The sequence below is a fragment of the Dermacentor variabilis genome, chromosome 4 (assembly GCF_050947875.1).
Source record: "Dermacentor variabilis isolate Ectoservices chromosome 4, ASM5094787v1, whole genome shotgun sequence".
NCBI lineage: Eukaryota > Metazoa > Arthropoda > Arachnida > Ixodida > Ixodidae > Dermacentor > Dermacentor variabilis.
In genome coordinates this window covers 101,552,089-101,569,873 of record NC_134571.1, presented here as the reverse complement: position 1 = coordinate 101,569,873, position 17,785 = coordinate 101,552,089, and the positions used below count along the sequence as shown (strand labels likewise).

At 48.4% G+C, this 17,785-nt stretch overlaps 1 protein-coding gene across 1 annotated transcript in view; it reads left to right on the top strand.

The window, feature by feature from the left end:
* LOC142579577 (ankyrin repeat and BTB/POZ domain-containing protein 2) overlaps positions 1-17,785 on the top strand; it is a 139,458-nt gene that overhangs the window by 62,442 nt on the left and 59,231 nt on the right. Inside the window, exon 2 of the mRNA XM_075689942.1 lies at positions 12,536-12,814. Within this exon, the coding sequence (XP_075546057.1) occupies positions 12,666-12,814 (149 nt within the window). The 5' untranslated portion in view covers positions 12,536-12,665. The remainder of the gene's footprint in view (positions 1-12,535; positions 12,815-17,785) is intronic.

Genomic DNA, 17,785 nt, shown 5'->3' with positions numbered 1-17,785 from the left:
CCGAAGCGGCACGGTGAGCCATAGGAACACCATAGTGTTGGACTCCGGATTATTGCGTCTCTTTCGCGTTCACCCAACGCGTGATACAGGAGTGTTTATGCATGCCACCTCCGCGGCCTGGAATGGAGCTGACGACTTCATGTTCAGCAGCCTAACACCGCATTACCACTGTGTCATCGTGGCGGGTTGGCAATTTTTCCTATTAGCAAGCATCTTAAAGAGAAAAAAAAACGCGTCCATTCCACGTTATGAAAGTGGTTGTACAGGGAAGCTGTTGCCGACGTTAGACAAGCACCACCGCCGCAAGCGACGTACGCCACGCGCGCACGTGTGTGCCCTGAAGTGTAGCACACATCCTCATTCTTCTAGGCACTCTGCCAAGCGCAGGTGCCGTAGTGAACTAAATGAATGTTTAAAAGTTAATTGTGTCAGTGAAATGCGTAGAGTACGACTTACACACAAGCTGCAGACATGATAGCTTCGGATTGTGATTAGTATATACAAAGAAACACAATTATGTTATGCGGTAACTGAAAGATAAAGCCCTTTTCTAACTGCTGCTTGAGGTCTAGTCTGAGTGGCCGCGGCCGCTAGGTGGCGGTGTCGTATTTTCGACTGCGTTTGCCGTAATACTTATTACGCTCGCAGCACACGCTGTGGCACAGATGCAACGGGCAGTGCGCCCACACATCAAGAACAGGTATAGATTGCGTGCACACGGTCATCACGTGCGCACGCACGTGTGCGAAAGTGCAGCATACATCATCATTCTTGTAGGTCTTCCGCCTAGTACAAATGCCTTGTTGAACTAACTGAATTTCTTAAAATAAGATCCGTCATCAAATTCGTATAGTACAACTTAGACACAACCTGCAAACATGATCCGAATATACGTGATCCGAATATCCGAATATACGAGAAAACATAATTTTGTTACGCGCACATTCAAACACAACGCCCTTTTCCAGCTGCCGCGGTGGCGGTACTGTACTTTTGGCGAGCACAGGCCGAAAAATCCCAACCAACTAGAGGCTAACAGCTTCAATCTCAAAAGCTGGGACTTCCATCTTGATTGCATGAACGTGCGAGCAACTTCGAGTAGCGAGAAAAGTTCCGACGATGTGGCCGCGCAAGCTTTTACCTCTCCATACGCAAATGTACGCGCGCACATGTACCTTTATATAGATTTGACGTATTCTGCGAACAAAGCTCAATTTGGAACTACCATTTCCTTCGCAATGGCGCTTTGTCGACTTCTCGCGCTGGGCTCGTGCTGCGCCGCCTGACACACTTTCGGAGAAGGTCTGGGGAATTCCTTCTCGCGCGCCGCGGCTCTCGCGCACCCTTATCTCATGGGCATCTTCAAATTGGCGAGCGAGTCGAAGGCCTTCGAGTTTCCGCTCGCGCTTTCTTGCTTGCTTGCTGGGCAACGCGGTCGGTGGGCTTGCATGCACGCGCGGCCGGAATTCCTTTCTCGCTGTGCCGCTATAGCGGCGGGTCAGGAAGCTCGATGTCTTCGCGGCTCGGAAAGAAAAAAAAAAAGTAAAGAAAGGCGGATCCAGCCGCCAGTAAGGAAGAAGTTAAGGATTTCATGGCGGGAATTATCGCGCGGCCAGAAATTAGCATAGCTTCTCGCATTTCTCCACCGGCGACCTTTCGGCACTCGCACCTATATATAGTGGCACTCGTCTCTTCGATTTGTCGTCCCTGAGTGGCCTTGACTGTCCGAGAAGCTACTTACGCCAACGCTCATTGGCTGAAGATTGTGGCTCGGGCAATCCGGGGCAGCCCGGGGGCGACTAATGGAATAGACCTGCGTTGTATATTCGAATCGGGCCCCTTCACTTATGCATTGCCCAGAGAGGAAATTGTATATGCATAGCTTATATAGGGTGCGACTTGGATATTGTGCAAGGTTCATTCAGATGGGTGTGCGAAAGCGGAGGAAAAATGCGGTCTGGAGGCGTTTTCATAATTCACAAGTGCGCTTCTCTGGACTACATATTTGCCCAACTACCGTGGTGGCACCAGCTATCCTTTAAATAAAAACGAAGCTGCATACGCTGGGGCTTTTCTTTTACGCATAGTTTCATCACGACAGTGGTATTCACATTTTCCATGCCATAATACAATAATATGTACTTCTGCACGCTGCTGGCACGTATGACTACACCACAACTAGTTGGGCAGACTGCCTCGCACGACATTTAGCTTTACATTTATGGTGACAATAATGTCTTCCGTGCAATTGTAGCGCGCGGCTACATCTTGTGGGGCCAAACACAAGTATATAAAAATGATCTTCGCATTAGGTTACTCGTCAACTTTGTTTGTTTGTTTGTTTATTATAGCGACAGCTACAACATAATTAACAACGTTTTGAAGGGATGCACTGTTTGTCTTCTATACTTCTATGCTGGGCTTTTAATGATGGGTGTGAAACTTTGCGGAAAATCTGCATATTGCTTCCGTTCCGCGGCGCTGCGGGCTGAGATCGCATTAGCGTACTGGACTGTACGATTCCGCCCAATGTCTCTTGTGTGCAGTTACACGTTTTCTGCGGTCCAATGGGGAAATTTGACAAAAACCTAGTTTTCTCGCCGTGGGCACTGTGTCTGGGCTCCCGCGTCGTTTGAGTCCTAATTCCTGCACTCATGCTAAATCAACTCATCCTTGCATCTATATCCTTACGAACTACTCCAGTGGAGCGTATAATAGTGATCGTACGGGCTTTCAATGAAGTCGTTATCCAGTTGGCCGAGAAAGAGGAAGCGCTTGCTTGTCGCAGCTCGATTCTGCGTCTTTACTACACTGCCTCAGTGCTCCATTGTGGGTCTCCGGCAATTACCGAAGCCGTAGAGCTCACGGCGGGCTGGTATAGGAATGCAGAGTCGTGAAGCTGCACGATCGTATACTTGTTGCGCCCTTGCAGTGGCGAAAGGCCCTATAGTCTGCGCTGCCGCGCGACCTCCGCTTCCGCGTTTCCACGAGGCGAATAACATTGCCGCGAGGCCGAGATAAGTGTGCGATTGCCGGTCCCTGTAGTTCGTTGTTGTGTATTCGCGCGCGCTCGTTTTTGTATAGCCGCACGTAAGGCAAGAAGCAAAGTCGCGTTGCTTTATTTTTTATTTTTTTTGTCGTCGAGAGAATAGTCCGCGCGCTGAGCGACTGTGGAGCGGATATAATCTGTGGAATACCTTTCGCTTGTCGATATACCTTTGCCATCAGCCACCGCTCACGACAGGCCGGTCCAGGTGATAATTAACGTAGGCGGAGTTACGCTCAGATTACTGACGAAGCGGGCGAAGGAAAAAGAATTGGAATAATATCGTTGCGTTATCCGCGGCCTCGGTGTCAGACGCCTAATTCACGGTGCTTTTATCATCATGCCCGCCGGTTCTATTGGCAGGCGGCTGTTCTTACTCCCCGCGATGACGGAGACTTTGCATCGTGAATAAGTACCCAGTGAACAGATGGTGATATGCAACTTTTCATTTGTTCCTAATGTTTTGCGCTGAAGTATGTATGAACTTCCACCGAGATCCGCGATATCGCGGTTAGCGGTGAAAGAAGAAGAGACGAGGAACGCGCGAGCCGTGGCTAGGACTTCGAGGCCACGCCGCCATCCTCTAGGGATTAAAAAAAAAGAAGGAATTCAGCAGATGAATGGCTCTGAGCAGGTGTAAACTTCTGCCGAAGAAAGGGATGGAGTATCGGCGATTATTAAGCTTCGCGAGACAAACGGCGATAACATATTTAGCACGTTCAATTAGTCATTCCTGCTACAGTGCTGCTAGGTTTCGACAGCAAAGCTGCTACGGGAGCCCCGAACGATTTCACCGAAAGTGCCGAGAGCACTCGCGTCGCGCGACTGAGATTGCATGGGGAGAAGTTCTCTGCTGTCGTTAGGCCGCGGTCTGATTCCTTGTGAAATATAGTTATTCTGCTCAGTTTCTTGCTAGGATGGCTGCTCTTGATTGCGCTACTACTGCTTTGGTCTATTAATCCCGTATTCACAGAGAGCTTTTCCGCTGGCATTGTTAGTAGTAGTAGTAGTAGCAGCAGCAGCAGTAGTAGTAGTAGTAGTAGTAGTAGTAGTAGTAGTAGTAGTAGTAGTAGCAGTAGTAGTAGTAGTAGTAGTAGTAGTAGTAGTAGTAGTAGTAGTTTAATAAATAGTAGTAGTAGAAGTAGTAGCGGAATAAGTAGTAGTAGTAGAAGTAGTAGTGTTTATTTCGAGAGATTAAAAATGTACAAACGCAGATACACGAATACCTACACAATGCACCCAACTTGCCCGTAAGAACAAATTCCAGACAATCCTGATGCCGCACATAATAGTGAAGGTGGCCGGCCAGTGGCAAAGAGCCCTTGCGAACGAAAAGCTTCGTCCATTCGGCCCCTGATCGCGAAGTCGTCGGTTCGACTCCAGCCCACATTCTGAATTGGAACGAGAACTGAGATTCTGTAAGCGCACGTTAAAACTCCAGCACGCGGGGGCGTTTCGCTTTGTACACGTCGCCCACCCGACAGGACCGATTTGAGGGAGTAGCCTCGTAGATAGGGACGTCGCGCGAACTAACGTCAGAAAGCGGCGCCAAATTGTAAGACAAGTGCTCTGGCTGTCGTCTTCTGCCGAAAGACCACTTAATGGTAATTATGCAAGCTAGTCGTTTATATGTACTTGTTCTGAAAGCCCATTGCCGTTTGTTGCGCCTGCCAACTTCAGCTGACGCAGCGACAAACCTTGTACAGCTCCAACGTCCGAACAGAATACTAATTTGTCAATGAAATGCCTGTCCGTCGTGTTCGTAGTGAACACGCTCATAATAGCGATGCAAAGCGCGTACACAGCAGGCGACCTCTGCCTCTCGTTAAAACGCGCCCGTAAATCACTCAAGTCCAGTGCTGTTCCGCCTCGTTCTCCGCGATCTGTGCAGATATGCAGTTGGGCATCCGCTGAAAAAAAAAAAAAAAAGATAAAGAAAGAACCCCGACCAGCACCTTTGGTTGCAACGGTGCCTGAAGCCTGGTTCTTTCGTTTGTACGGCATGCTGCATTTCGAAGAAAAGTGCACGCGTATACCGACGCAATCGTCGTGAAAAGCTGAAGGCAGAGAGAGTACGCGGTTTCCAAGCGCGAGAATGGGTAGTCCAACATCTGCCGACCGCCGTTGCGCATGCATCTTACAGCAGCCACGACACGAGAATCGTTCGGGGGAGTTCTACGGCATGGAGACGAGAAAGGAGAGAAGGGAGGTCTCCAGGAGGCATGCAGTGGAGAAGGGAAGGGAGGTCTGTCGCCGGTTGATGCCGAGGGGGCAATGGTAGTGGCGGCGCTGCGGGGTGGGGAGGACAGCTCTTCACGATGCCACGGGCAGCCGGCTGTCCAGGCCGTCCAGCATAAGGGGGGTGGGGGGATGGAAGTGCGCCGCACTCGAGGAATGCGCGCGTGCGCGCGCGCGTCCGCGCCTTTAATGACCTCGGCCTCCGAGGCAGTGGCGAGGGTATACCTCCTCCAGATCGCGGCCATAGCTGCTCCTTATTCTTATTCTGCCTACTGCGCTGGGATTCACGCAGAGGACGTGTATGCTTGTGGCAGCCAGCTTTTCGGAGGAGGGAATTCGCGAAGCTTTTCGCGCGCGTAGGAACTGCTTAGTGACTGTTTCTGGCCGCTGTCGTGTAGCCACAAGCTGTCGGGCAACAACACTAACCAGCGTACAGGCACTGGTAAATGACGAGCAAGCGACCCGTATGAACTTCTGCTGCATCCTCAAGGGGGGAGGCGGGCGGCAAGGGGGGCAGGTGCACCAACTCCTCCCCCCTCCCCGCCCTAGAAGTATCGGCTCATGGAACCGAACAGTATTATCTGATTTTCAAGTAGATTCGATCGACTCATAAAAATTAGGAAGAAATATGTCGGGCAGCAACGCGTTCGCGTCGCAAAACACGTTTTGTCGTAACTAACGCACAAGGGCTCTTTCAGAGTAGTAAGTGCGCCTTCAGCATGCCTGAGCGCATGCATGTTAGCAGCGCTTTGGGTGAGGGGCTGTTCACCGTCTTCGAGCGTGCGGGGCCACGCAGCACTGTCGGGAGGAATCAGTTGTTTCTTTGACAAAACGCGCCGAGACACAGACGCAAAATTAATAATTATTTATCATTTAAGGAAGCACTAAAAACTTTGTTACTTTGCTTTCTTTCTTTTTCGCAATACGTGTTCATCCTCTTTAACGTACCCTAATGCCTACGTATATCTTCGGTACGATGCGCGCCCCCGCCCTCCCTCCCCCTTTTCGTCCCTGGAACATTCTCCGCGTACGCAAATGCGCATGAATAAATTTGCGCGTTCTTCGTGCGATTCAGACGCCGCTAGATCCACTTTCAGCAGCGTTGCGCGGCTATTAGTGAGGGAGAGCGTAGAAGAACCAAGGACAGGGAGTAAGGGGAGAGAAAGGGGGGGGGGCGCTGTTATGCACGTGCTTTGCCGGTCATACAGGGGCCTCGACGAAATAACAGCTGGCGGCGCCCGAGCACTTGTGCCTGGCGGAGGAGCCAGCTGCGGTATTCTCTCTCCCTTGCCCGAACTCTGCTTTCCACCCCGGGAGGGCCATGCCCGCGGGAGAAGTGTGTGGTGTGATGGAGGCTGCACCGCTTCGCAAGGTCATCGTCAAGGCCGGCCATCCTCCCTTCCATCTTGTTCTTCTTCGCCAGTTCGTCCTGGAAGGAAAGAAAAAGAAAAAACAGCGGCAATGTGCACACTAGAAGATTCCGCCGGACGGCCATATTGCGTTACACGCTGTACAAGACCACGAGCAAGAACTCATCAGTTCCACATCAGTGTGCCGCGAACTTGGCGAGTGGTCTTGAGATGGAAAACGCGATAGGGCAGAGGACAGCAGGAGACGTTTCCGCGAACGGCGATGTACGCGTGAGACACGGAGATGGTATCCAACAAATTTATATGCGTTTTCATTCTCGCTGGCGTATTTGTGTATAATGCCGGCTCGACTCAGTTTGGCGAAGGATACTTGAAAGCTATTTTCAGTGATAGTGGGAATGGGTAAATACTAGCTCACTTCCCTTTGCAAGCACCTGCGAATATTCAAGATTTTTTTGCGAAAACGCCGAATATCACTAAATATCAAATGCTTTGCGAACGCAAGTCATATGTTCCTTGAGACACGTTCGATGAGAAGTCTTTGAATAAAGCCAATTTAACGGAACGACCTGCATTAAGTGGCATTCGAAAAAAACAATGTCACTTTGTTTAGCTTCCGTTCTCCCTCGGTTCGGCACCGCCAAGCACGTCCTAACTTTCGATTTGCCGTGCAGAAAAGAAGGCGTGTACATATCCTGAACGCACGTCTCCAATCTTCTGATTATTTCGTTACAATTTTTTGTTGCATGTCCGAGCAGAATACGCTCGCGCAAGTGAATGAAGTGGCATCTCTTTGAAGGCGAGTCAGTTTTCTTTGTGGACAAGCATGCAGTAGCTTCGTGCACTGCAAATTCTAGTGGATGCTACATACTGCATCGCAGACACAGTTTTCTATCATTGTATTTATGAGCGCAATAGTAGGATTTTACATTTGAGCTTAAGTATCCGTATAACATGTTCAAGCGGAAAGCCGCCGTATCATATAAAAAAAGAAACAGGACTATTGTTATCTTTATCTTCGAAGATGAAACCGTATCGGCAGCATTCAAAGTGCTCAGTGGAAACACCTCTTAACTTTCTTGGCAGAGAGCGCGAAAGGGAACAGGACGTGAGAAAAGCAGACAGAAGAAGCGTTGCTCTTATACTCACGACCTTTCCCGGCTTTAATTTGCTGACTATAAACAGACACCAAGTGGCCCTATTTTCGGTTACCTTAAGCTTCCCATCCCTTGTCTGCAGGGGCCCCTCATGCGTCGTCATCAATGCCTGCTTACTCTTTTGTTCAGAGTATATATACTGCTTTCTGAAACTGCGCCGTTATTTCTGTAGGAGCGGGGGAGCTCATTAAAGTCGAAGAAGGAGCGCTCAAAAACAACATGCTTCCTGTTTTACCCTATTTCCCTTTGGGGTTGTACACAAAGAAATGTATGGAAAGTAGCGACATCAACGAAGAGGACACGTTATAACGAGCCTTAGCATGATGAACGTGAATATAGCGAATTCTGATATATAACGAAGTCAATGTAAGACATGTCACCAATATCAGCGTGTAACGAACATGCGCTTATAACGAATGTTGATATAACTAAGGCATTTTCGTCTCTGATGCGGCTTCCTTACTACGAGATTCGACTATATTGTTGCAATGATAGGGTAGTAAAAAACAGGCTTGTTAAACAACTAAATAAAGACAAGAAGAAAAACAACGGCAACAAGCAGGAACCAAAGCATATACATATGCACGTTAATAGTACTTCGAACACACCTACAGTCGGTGTCAAAAAATTAACGACCTTGAGATCTGAGAAAAAGCTGAGTGTTGCCGCGCCTGAGGCACGGAACCTGATATTTGTTTTGTAGTTTGTTCTAATATATGCGAATAACATCGTGTTGTATGGCTTCACTGGAAACGGTTGCAAACTGCTTCGGCATTGAAAGCTTTTCTTTTCAAATTCCGCGGCCTGTAATCCGTATGACGGCGGCTGCAGATACAGTTTCTAGTCTCCGACTTCTCTCTCTGTAGCTACCTTTTCGACGTGTGTTAGTCCTAAACATAGTGTTGCACGCTAAGCTACAGTAGGAGGTAATCACTTACCAGACTTGCGGGAGAGCGGTCTGCCTCACCTTTCTGCAAACAATCAGTATCGCAGCCCGGCTATCTCTCTTCCAAGAGTTGGTAACGGCTTGCTATAGAGATCGAATTTCCATGCATTGTTGCCGCTGGACGTGGAAAGGCTTTTCCTTTAGCGTGCGGACGAAATTCTATAGTTCCTTGTTGAGGCGGTGTTCCTTCCATAGGCTTGCACGTCGTATGAGGTTTGTTCGTGCGTGATAAGATGTAATTATAGAACCGCGCGCGTGCCGGGGAAGACCGAGTAAATCCGAAGCACGTCCACGCGTATAAAAATAAACGCTCTAAAAGCTCCAACATGATTGACGGGAGGCCCTCCCTGCGCGCCCGTCCGGTTGCTTCGCTCCTCGCCGAGCGCTTCCCGCCGGGCGGGCGACCTCGAGAATTCCAGAGAAGTATGCAGCTCCTATAGGGCAAGTCGCGGGGCCCTCTTGCGTAGGTGCCAGTTTCCGTCAAGCCGCGTTTACGGGCCGAAATAAGGAGCTATTACGCTGTGGCAATGGCCAGCAAGCACAAAGATGGTGAGATGCAGGCTCTCAGCTTCATCTTTGGCTGCAGAGGCAGTTTGAAAGATGTTCATGCTTTTCACCTGTTTCTTAGAATGCTCTGTAAACCGTAGACGAGGCGCCTTCTCGGAATCGCAAGAGAGAATGCACAGAAAATTCTGGACGCTGTTACGCTACACGTGCTATGGTGACTACACGTGCTAGACTTCTGGGTATCTATAACTCTGTACTGTCAAAAAAAGAAATAATAATCCCTATGAACTCACTGCTTCATAATGTTTCCATATTCAGCGAAGGAATGTTTTTGTCCGAAGAGAGCAAGGAGGCTGGTGATTCGCACACGTGTCAGTCCTTGCACACAATTTCACCCGTAGCCGCAAAAAACGTTGAACTTGAGCAGCAAGCACGCAGACATTCACGAAAGCTGGCAGCTTTCACGTAGCAGCTTCATACCAGGATAAAAAAAGAACAGACGCGTTAGTGAAGGAGGAAGTTTTGCAATGATCAAGGACTTGTGCTGGTTCGGGAATCGAACCCAGCACCATCGCCATTCTGGGGCGCAGTCGCCGTACGAATTGAGCTGACCAAATGGCTAGCAGGTGAATGCCAAGTCAACCACATGGATTTTTGCGGAACGCTCATTGTCAGACCAGCGTTCACTCTGAGTGCATCGCTGATGGGCGAAACGTTGATGTGCTCCCGACCGTAAATCCGCCAGAGGGTGGCATTGCGGGTGCGGCGCTCTCTTATACTTAACGTAGGTCGTGGGTTCGACTGCCGGCCGCTTTCGCCGCACACCGACTGGGGTTTACGCGCCATGAAGTGCCGTTGTACGTAGGTTTGCGTGCTTGTTAATCCTGCCTGATCGAAGTTGATTTGGAAGCCGTCTCTACTGGTAAAACGATCAGCTATAACTAGTCGGTGTGTGGTTTCCATTCCGTAACATTTAGAAGACAGAAACGCTAACCGAAAAGGCACCTAGTAACGAGTAACTTAATTACGAGATGTTCCTGTAACATGGACACCGGATTCATTTCCTTGCTATCGCGTTACTAGGATTTCTCAATAAGGTGGTGGCGGCAGCATCATCAGTGTGACTTTTTCTCGAAAATTTAAGTTCGAGTATAACGGAAATAACAGATCAGCGCTCCATGGCAACGAGAAGAAAGTACCAGCTGCATAAATTATGTGCTTGTTGTTGTTGCTGTTACCGCGCCTTAAACGTAGGAGACGGACGTATAGGTCAGGCCTATAGCTTGCAGGGGTAAAAATAAAGATTTTTGCCGTAGCGCGCATGTAATTAGCAAGCCCTTCTGATTGTTTTCCTGATTGCCCCAAAGCACGTGAAGCTAAGAGTGCACTTTAGTTTGGAGCTGTGTGCTGTGGGGCAAAATGTACAAGTCTTCCTCGTAACAGTGCAAATAACCTAACCGGCTCCGCTGGCGCAGAGGGTAGTTTCAACATGTGGCCGTGCCTCAAATACATTACTTTACAGAGACAGCAAACGATGTCCCTGCTTCGATATTTACTTTCTTTCTTTAATGCGAGGGTAAATGCCTCAAGGCATACAGGGGTATGTGGTATGGGGGTGAATAAGGATGATTAAATGAATAAAAAAAGAGTTGCGAATCTAATGAAGTCCAGGAGGTCTAACGAACAAACTGAGAAGTTTGGTCATTGCCAACCGGAAACGGGGTCCCAGTTATGCTTCTTTCAGGCAAGCTTGTAGTTGGTTGAAACGTCGACATACTTGTTCTTGCGATTGAAGTTATTTAATAATGAAAATGCTTCCGGCTCTATTTGAGTCCGGAGACAAATATTTGTGGTGGCTGCTAAATACGTAAAATAATTAAGCATGAATGCGATGTTGTGTTTACGGCCAAAACAACATTTTTAGTGTGCGATGTTTCAGTGATTCCGAGAACTATAGAAGAACATTCTAAAGGCTCCCTCCATGCCTTGTCCGTCAGGAGGATGAAAACTGCGCTCTGTAAACAATCGTTTGTGCGGGAAATTACGTGCGTTGAGGATGCGTCGGTTTTGCTGTGTGTGCGCGTGCGTGCACGTGTGCATGCGTGTGTGCGTGTGCAGCACGCCGTGTGCGTAACTTCAGCTTTCTTCGTCATTGTATTGTAATCATACGGTCGTCATTCAATCGGGATTGTGAATCTGTTGTCATGGCGTCATCGTCAGTCGCTACCATGCTTCAAGTGTCAAACTGTCATCGTAGCGCCGTCGTGGTCGTACTATCATCGTAAATGCAACGTCGTCACCCGACCCTCGTCATGCCGTCGTCATCACGCCAGTGTCATCATACACTCGTCGTCATCCAATTATTATCATGCCGTTACCATGCTATTGTCGTCACTGCATCATTGCCATATAGAGTCGTCGTCATGCATTCGTTCTCATGTTGTTGTCCGGATGCATTCGCAGTCGTTCCATCATCATCATTGCAACTTCTACATCCAGGTTTCGTCATACCGTCGTCGTCATGCCATCGTCATCACGCTGTCATTTGACCATCGTCATCACTCCAGTATAATAATCTCATTGTCGTCATACCGTCGTTGTCACACCACCTTCGTCTATCCTTCAATGTCATTTCTTGTTCTTCATTCTATTTTAATCGTGCTGTCCTCATTCAGTCCCGATTGTGCCGCCCTAGTCATGCCATAGTCGTCATTTCCCAATCTTTATCTGGTTGTCGTCATACCGTCGTCGTACACCATCGACGTCACTCAGTCGTCGCCATCTCATTCTCCTTATGTCACAGTTGTCACATTGTCGTGGTTATAGCATCATCACAATTTAAGATTTGACATCTCATTGTCGTCATGCCGTCGTCTTTATACGCTTTTGTCGTAACGTTCCACCGTTATCATTTCTGCTTCGTCATTCAATCGTCACTGCGTCGGCGTCATACGGTCGTCGTCATGCCTTCATGCTCACGGGCGACCTTGACAAACGAATGCCGTAGCAAAGTGGAACAATATCGCACTATGCGAAGTATAGCCGAAGCAACAAAAGTCTCAGAATTACCACTACATGTGTTGAATAAACGTGCCTTCGGTAAAATGGTCTGTCGCTACATTGCTGGATTGCTATGCGCATTACCGTCGGCAGCCGTCGTGACCCGAGTTCTGCCGTAATTTGTTTCATCTACAAATATTTTAAAAGCTACAACGGCTCTTCGCTTGCTTACCTTGACGCTTGCTTTATCGCTGAATCGGTTTCGTTGCAGGTGGATTGCCGGTGCCCATCCCGATCGGTGGTGGAGCTCACTTGTGCCTTGGGCGGCGGCCGCGCTGCGGTAGCGTGGCGGCCATGAGCTAGCCGCGCGGCGCACGATTGCCGTTGGAACCGCGGGGGCCATGGCGTCGGTGCCCGCGGTGCCCGAGTTCCGGGACGCCGATCAGTGTCGACAGCACGGCCTCGAGATAATCCGGCCCAAGCCGCGGCGCCTGGGAGACCTGAACCGACCGCACGACACCAGGATGCCCGCTGAAGGCGCGTCACTGAGGTGAGCTCGGTGGAATTACTACCAGGTCTGGCGACTTCGTAACGACCAATCATAAGCAGCGACGCGCAGGCGTGAAATAAGCAGAAGAACAAGGGACACGGGCGGTCATGAGTTCCTCAGCTTATATAGTCTTGTCTGCGTGGCGCTGCAATAAACGCAAGATTGGTCCTATGTAGGCTGTGTGAGCTTGATTTGTCGGCGCGGCTTTCCTTGAAGACGTAGGGCTGTAGGGCTGTTGGTAGCAGCGTTCTCTTATTATATAGTGCGTCGGTAATACAAGTTAACGCAATCGTACAGCGCGTTAACGTTCTTTGCGATAGGCAGTTACTGTCTTTAGACACACCCTACGACAATCTGCCGGGTGGCTTGTCTCTGGAAAATCATTAGGCGTTCCTCCCATTCGCGTGAGCTACGTAACACCCGCGCCAATTCATCTACATACAATCTCACTCGATACTCGTCTTCAACTATGTTACACTTACCAGTACTCAATTATATTGAGCTCCATTCGCATTTAATGGTACTCACGCTCACACACGTTTTCACTCACACATCCGCTATTACTTGTCGGAATTGATTTTCAGTTCACTGACTTCACCGATTCACTGATTTTCACTGACGGGGCCTTTAGGTTCACCGCACTTCATTTTTATTCGCTCTTGGAACCACTCACTCTCATGCTCGTTGGAACCTAAAAAAAAAAAAGAATTATGCAGATCCCACGCTCTGTGAGGATCAATGTAAGCGAAGCTTGATTTGCTGTTTGCTTTGATTGGCGATAATCGGTGATGTTGACGGCACATGTTTAATTCAACATGATAGTGGTGAGTTGATATTAAACGTTACCTTGCGTGCACCACTGCTGTTTGTAGGTGTAGTACACAAAACACAAAGGAATAGGTGTTTGCTTGAGGCGTTGTTGTGCGCCATATTCCATAACTTCTGAGAGGATTTAACATTGTCATTGCCTCACATGGCACATCGCATCGTGGCAGAAGCATTAAATTTGAATCGAATATGGGGCTGTACGTGCCAAAACCACAATCGGATAATTAGGCGGGCCGTAGTGGCGCACTCCGGATTAATTTTGGCCCCGTGGTGTTCTTTAACGTGTCCCTAAATCAAAGTGCGCGAGTGTTTTTTATTTCGCCCCCATCGAAATGCGGCTTACTCGGTCGAATTCGCGACCTCGAACGATGCCATAGCCGCAAAGCTATCGCTGCGGGCACAGAATATTTTATTTGACGTGCTACCATTTCCGTTGTGTCCCCTAGACCCTGTTGTGCGCTTTAATTAATGCGACTCTGCTCCTGCACGCCCTGTGTAAGTGGTCCGCTAGACATATTTGCGTGGTTTTATTTTCAGAAATAGCAGAAACGCACCGAACCGTACCTTGAACTTAAGTTTCTCCAGCGTTTACCTTCATTCTCACGTTACTTATTCCCTATCCCCCCCCCCCCCCCGTATTTGTATGGCAATTGCGACCGAAGAGTGGCAAGGCCGTTGTTCACTCGTTTCGCGACTGCGTCGATTCTACCCATTCTCTGCCTCCTCTCCCCCTCTTCTGTTCAGTTCTATCTAGCTTTCCTCGTGACTTGCACGTTGGCAGAAAGGTAAGCGCTTGCGGGGGGGGGGGAGGTCACGGATAATTACAACCGTCAAAGATGCTACATGTCACATTGACCGCTAATAAAGACGGGGACAGCGGGAGAGAACACAAAAACTACGACACGGGCAGCATTAGCGGTCAATATGATATGCAGTAAACGCCAACATTTTCCAAACTGAAGTTCTGCTGTCAAAAGACTAAGCTGGCGACCACCCGGGAGCTCCAGAGGGCATTGTGGACACTCGATGCGGTGCGGTCCTAATGAGTTTCTCGCGTCTCTTTTCTTCTTTACCACGCTCCTTCTATATATATACACGCTCTGAACCTCCCCCCCCCCCCCTCCCCAACGCGGTGTGCCAGACTGCAGCAGCCATAGCAGCAGCAGTGGGAAAGTTAAAGGAAAAGGCAAAGAAAGCTTCGCTTTAAGAATTGACTTGCCATCCCGGCCCTACGAAAGTAGATGTCCAGCGAAGCTGTTGCAACACCACCACTACAACTGCTGAGGGGAGTGTGCAGTGCTTAAGGTTTGGATGCATGCTTTGAGCTTTTTCTTTATTGAAACGTATGCTGTTCTTTATGTTGTGTGGGTTATTTCCATGAATGTATGCACTGTTGGCTTCACATTGCTGAGGCGGAGGGAATAAGTTTATTAAACACATGCAAAACGTAATAAACGTCCTTAAGCATGCGACCAGAGGGGGGGGGGGGGGCTCGGTCCAGCGGCTTTTTTTTTTTTTGTTAAAGCGAGGGTTAATGCCTTAGGGCATATAGTGGTATGGGGTGCGGCTTTGGCTGAGCGCTTGTAGCCTCTGCATTACGAGGGTATGAGCCATTGCATAATTAGCTTGCTTATGGGGGTATGAGCCATTGAATTTTTGCTTGCTTAAAGGTGTATCAATCATTACTGATGATGATACATGCTTGTTTTGAGCTTGTTCTTTATTGAAACGCACGCTGTTCAGTACGTTGTATGCGTGATTCCAATGAATGCATGCAGTGTTTGCTCCACTTTGCTTAGTGCTTGTAGCCTCTGCAATATGAGGGGGACTCGCCATTGTATTTTTGCTTGCTTGGGGGGTTATAAGCTATTGCTCATGATGATAATTTCTGCTCACGGATGGTCCCGAAAGATGCCGACCACCGAGAGCTTAACAGCTTTGCTGTAAAATACGTATTAGAAAGCGTGCCTTAGCAGCGACCACAAATCGTAAAAAAAGTCAAGGACCCATACCTTCTTTCGAATGCCGTACTCGTATATTCCACTGCCATTAATTGTGCAGTACTGGGGTGCATTGAGGAATTGTTCCAAGTCTGGTAAGGGCGGCAGCCTCAGATATGTTCAGTCCGTACGTCTGGAGGTGTACATAAGAAGCAAGCAAGTGAAAACATCGCCTTTTGCATGATTTCGGGAAAGCACAAACCTCCACTGAGCGGGTCATTATAATGAATAAACGAGAGCGGGAAAATCCTGCGAAAAGAACTTCATTGATATAGCCCTCCGATAATTTACTCAGTGGTCATATTATGGCCAAGGGCGAAGCGTCTTGTTCACGTAAAGGCGGTGTTGTTTGTTTGGCCAGAATTACGAGAAGTGTGAGCTCACGTACATTTTTTGAGTAACGTGAAGTCTGACGCACCGGGAGTGACAGTGGTGTGAAACGTATTAACTGCCATCTTCAAAAGAGAGGCAATCTGATCGGAGTAATAATTAAACCATGAGAAACCAGGCACTCTATTCCTGTGAATATAGCCACGCAATTGCATATGCTTAATCTAAATCACGTGCAGTGCGTCGACAAAATATGAAGAGCTTAGCTCGTCCATGGGCAAGTTTACAGGAAGTAGCCCTGTCAATCTGGTCGATAACAACATGAAGTATTCTAGCTGCCAGAAGTGTATCATTCCTTCTTGCATAAAGTGCAATCATTAGGAAAGTAGGAGAAGTTGCAAACTTATTAGCATAAAAACTGGATTTGTTGGTGACGATTGATTGTAAGCAGCACCACTAATGTCAAGGACGAAACATAAGGCACGGGGTACAGCACGTGTTCTCTGTTTTTTTTTCCTTTCGTGGATCCTAAGGAGGTGCTGCCTGTACTAGATGTAAACTTAAACGAATTCGCTCAGGCTCGCTCAGCTGCTGGTCCTATGTGACTTCCTGCTGTGCATGCATGCCCATTTCTGGGCGTTAGGTCACTTTTGGAACAGCTTCTCGTGCACTTTCCGTTGTGCACTTATTTCGGCATTCTCGTCAGAGAGAAAAAAAAAAGAGAAATGTCGTGGTGTACGATGACCTTAAGGTCCGAGTAAATGAGTTATTCATGTGTAATTACGCCATAATTGGGGTACGCCATCAGCGACCACTGAAGTCGGTGGTCCTCGCCGTTTTAGAAAGACAAAACAGCTATATCCCAGTCGTCACCTTCAGAACGCTCAAAGATCGCAAACTATGTGCCACATGCAATTCCGGAGTGCCCTGCGGCGAGAGCTTGTGACAGCACAGGCCAGCACAAGCGACAATTAGGATTCCAGAACAGGGCGCGGTCTTTTTTCCGTGAGAAAGCGAACAGCGGTTTTGTGGCTCACGCCTGCAGATAAATCAACTGACAACATTTGAAACAAATGAGTGGTCCCTGGAATTAAAGTTAAAAAAGAAAGACGGCCTCAAGACGTAAAATCACTGAAATGAGAAATGTACGAACAAACGAATGAATGATTGAATGTAGTGCAGCTAAGCTACGTGTGTGAAAACCTACAATTGGTATGAAATTGAGGGTAGCTGCCTCGTGTTCTTGGCGGCACTTCAAAAACAGATGATAATAGTCCTCACGGCAGCGTTGCATGGAGTGAAAATTTGGTTCAAACATTTTGTAGGTGCTCGGTTACGCTGCTTTCCACTTCGAGGCTCCACCCTTTCAGATAATTGTTTTATGTAACAAAGCGGGGCGTGGGCTTGCTTAAGCTGCGCAGCGACGCATTTTACAGAAACTGTCGCGGGCCTGCATCCTCCTTCCTTGTGACGAGAGGTCGTGTTTTAGGAGCAAAAGCCACTGCACCCGCTCGAAGTGCTCAGCAACTCGGCCTGCCTTCCTGCGTGACTGAAAAAAAAAAAAAAGAAATGTTCGCATGAATGCGTCTCTGTGTAATTTTAATGTTGTGGGCGACTGGGTATATTTCTCCGACTAATATGTGTGTTTCACAACGAAAATTTGGAAACCGCATTGTTACAAATGAAAAGGGGAAACCCGCGCATCTGGGACAACGAACGTGGATCTCTTCGTGTTACTTTGTGGCTATCCAACGTACTCACGTGCAGAGGCTCTAGAGGGCTTGCTCAGTGGCAAAACAGCTTAAGGACCTAG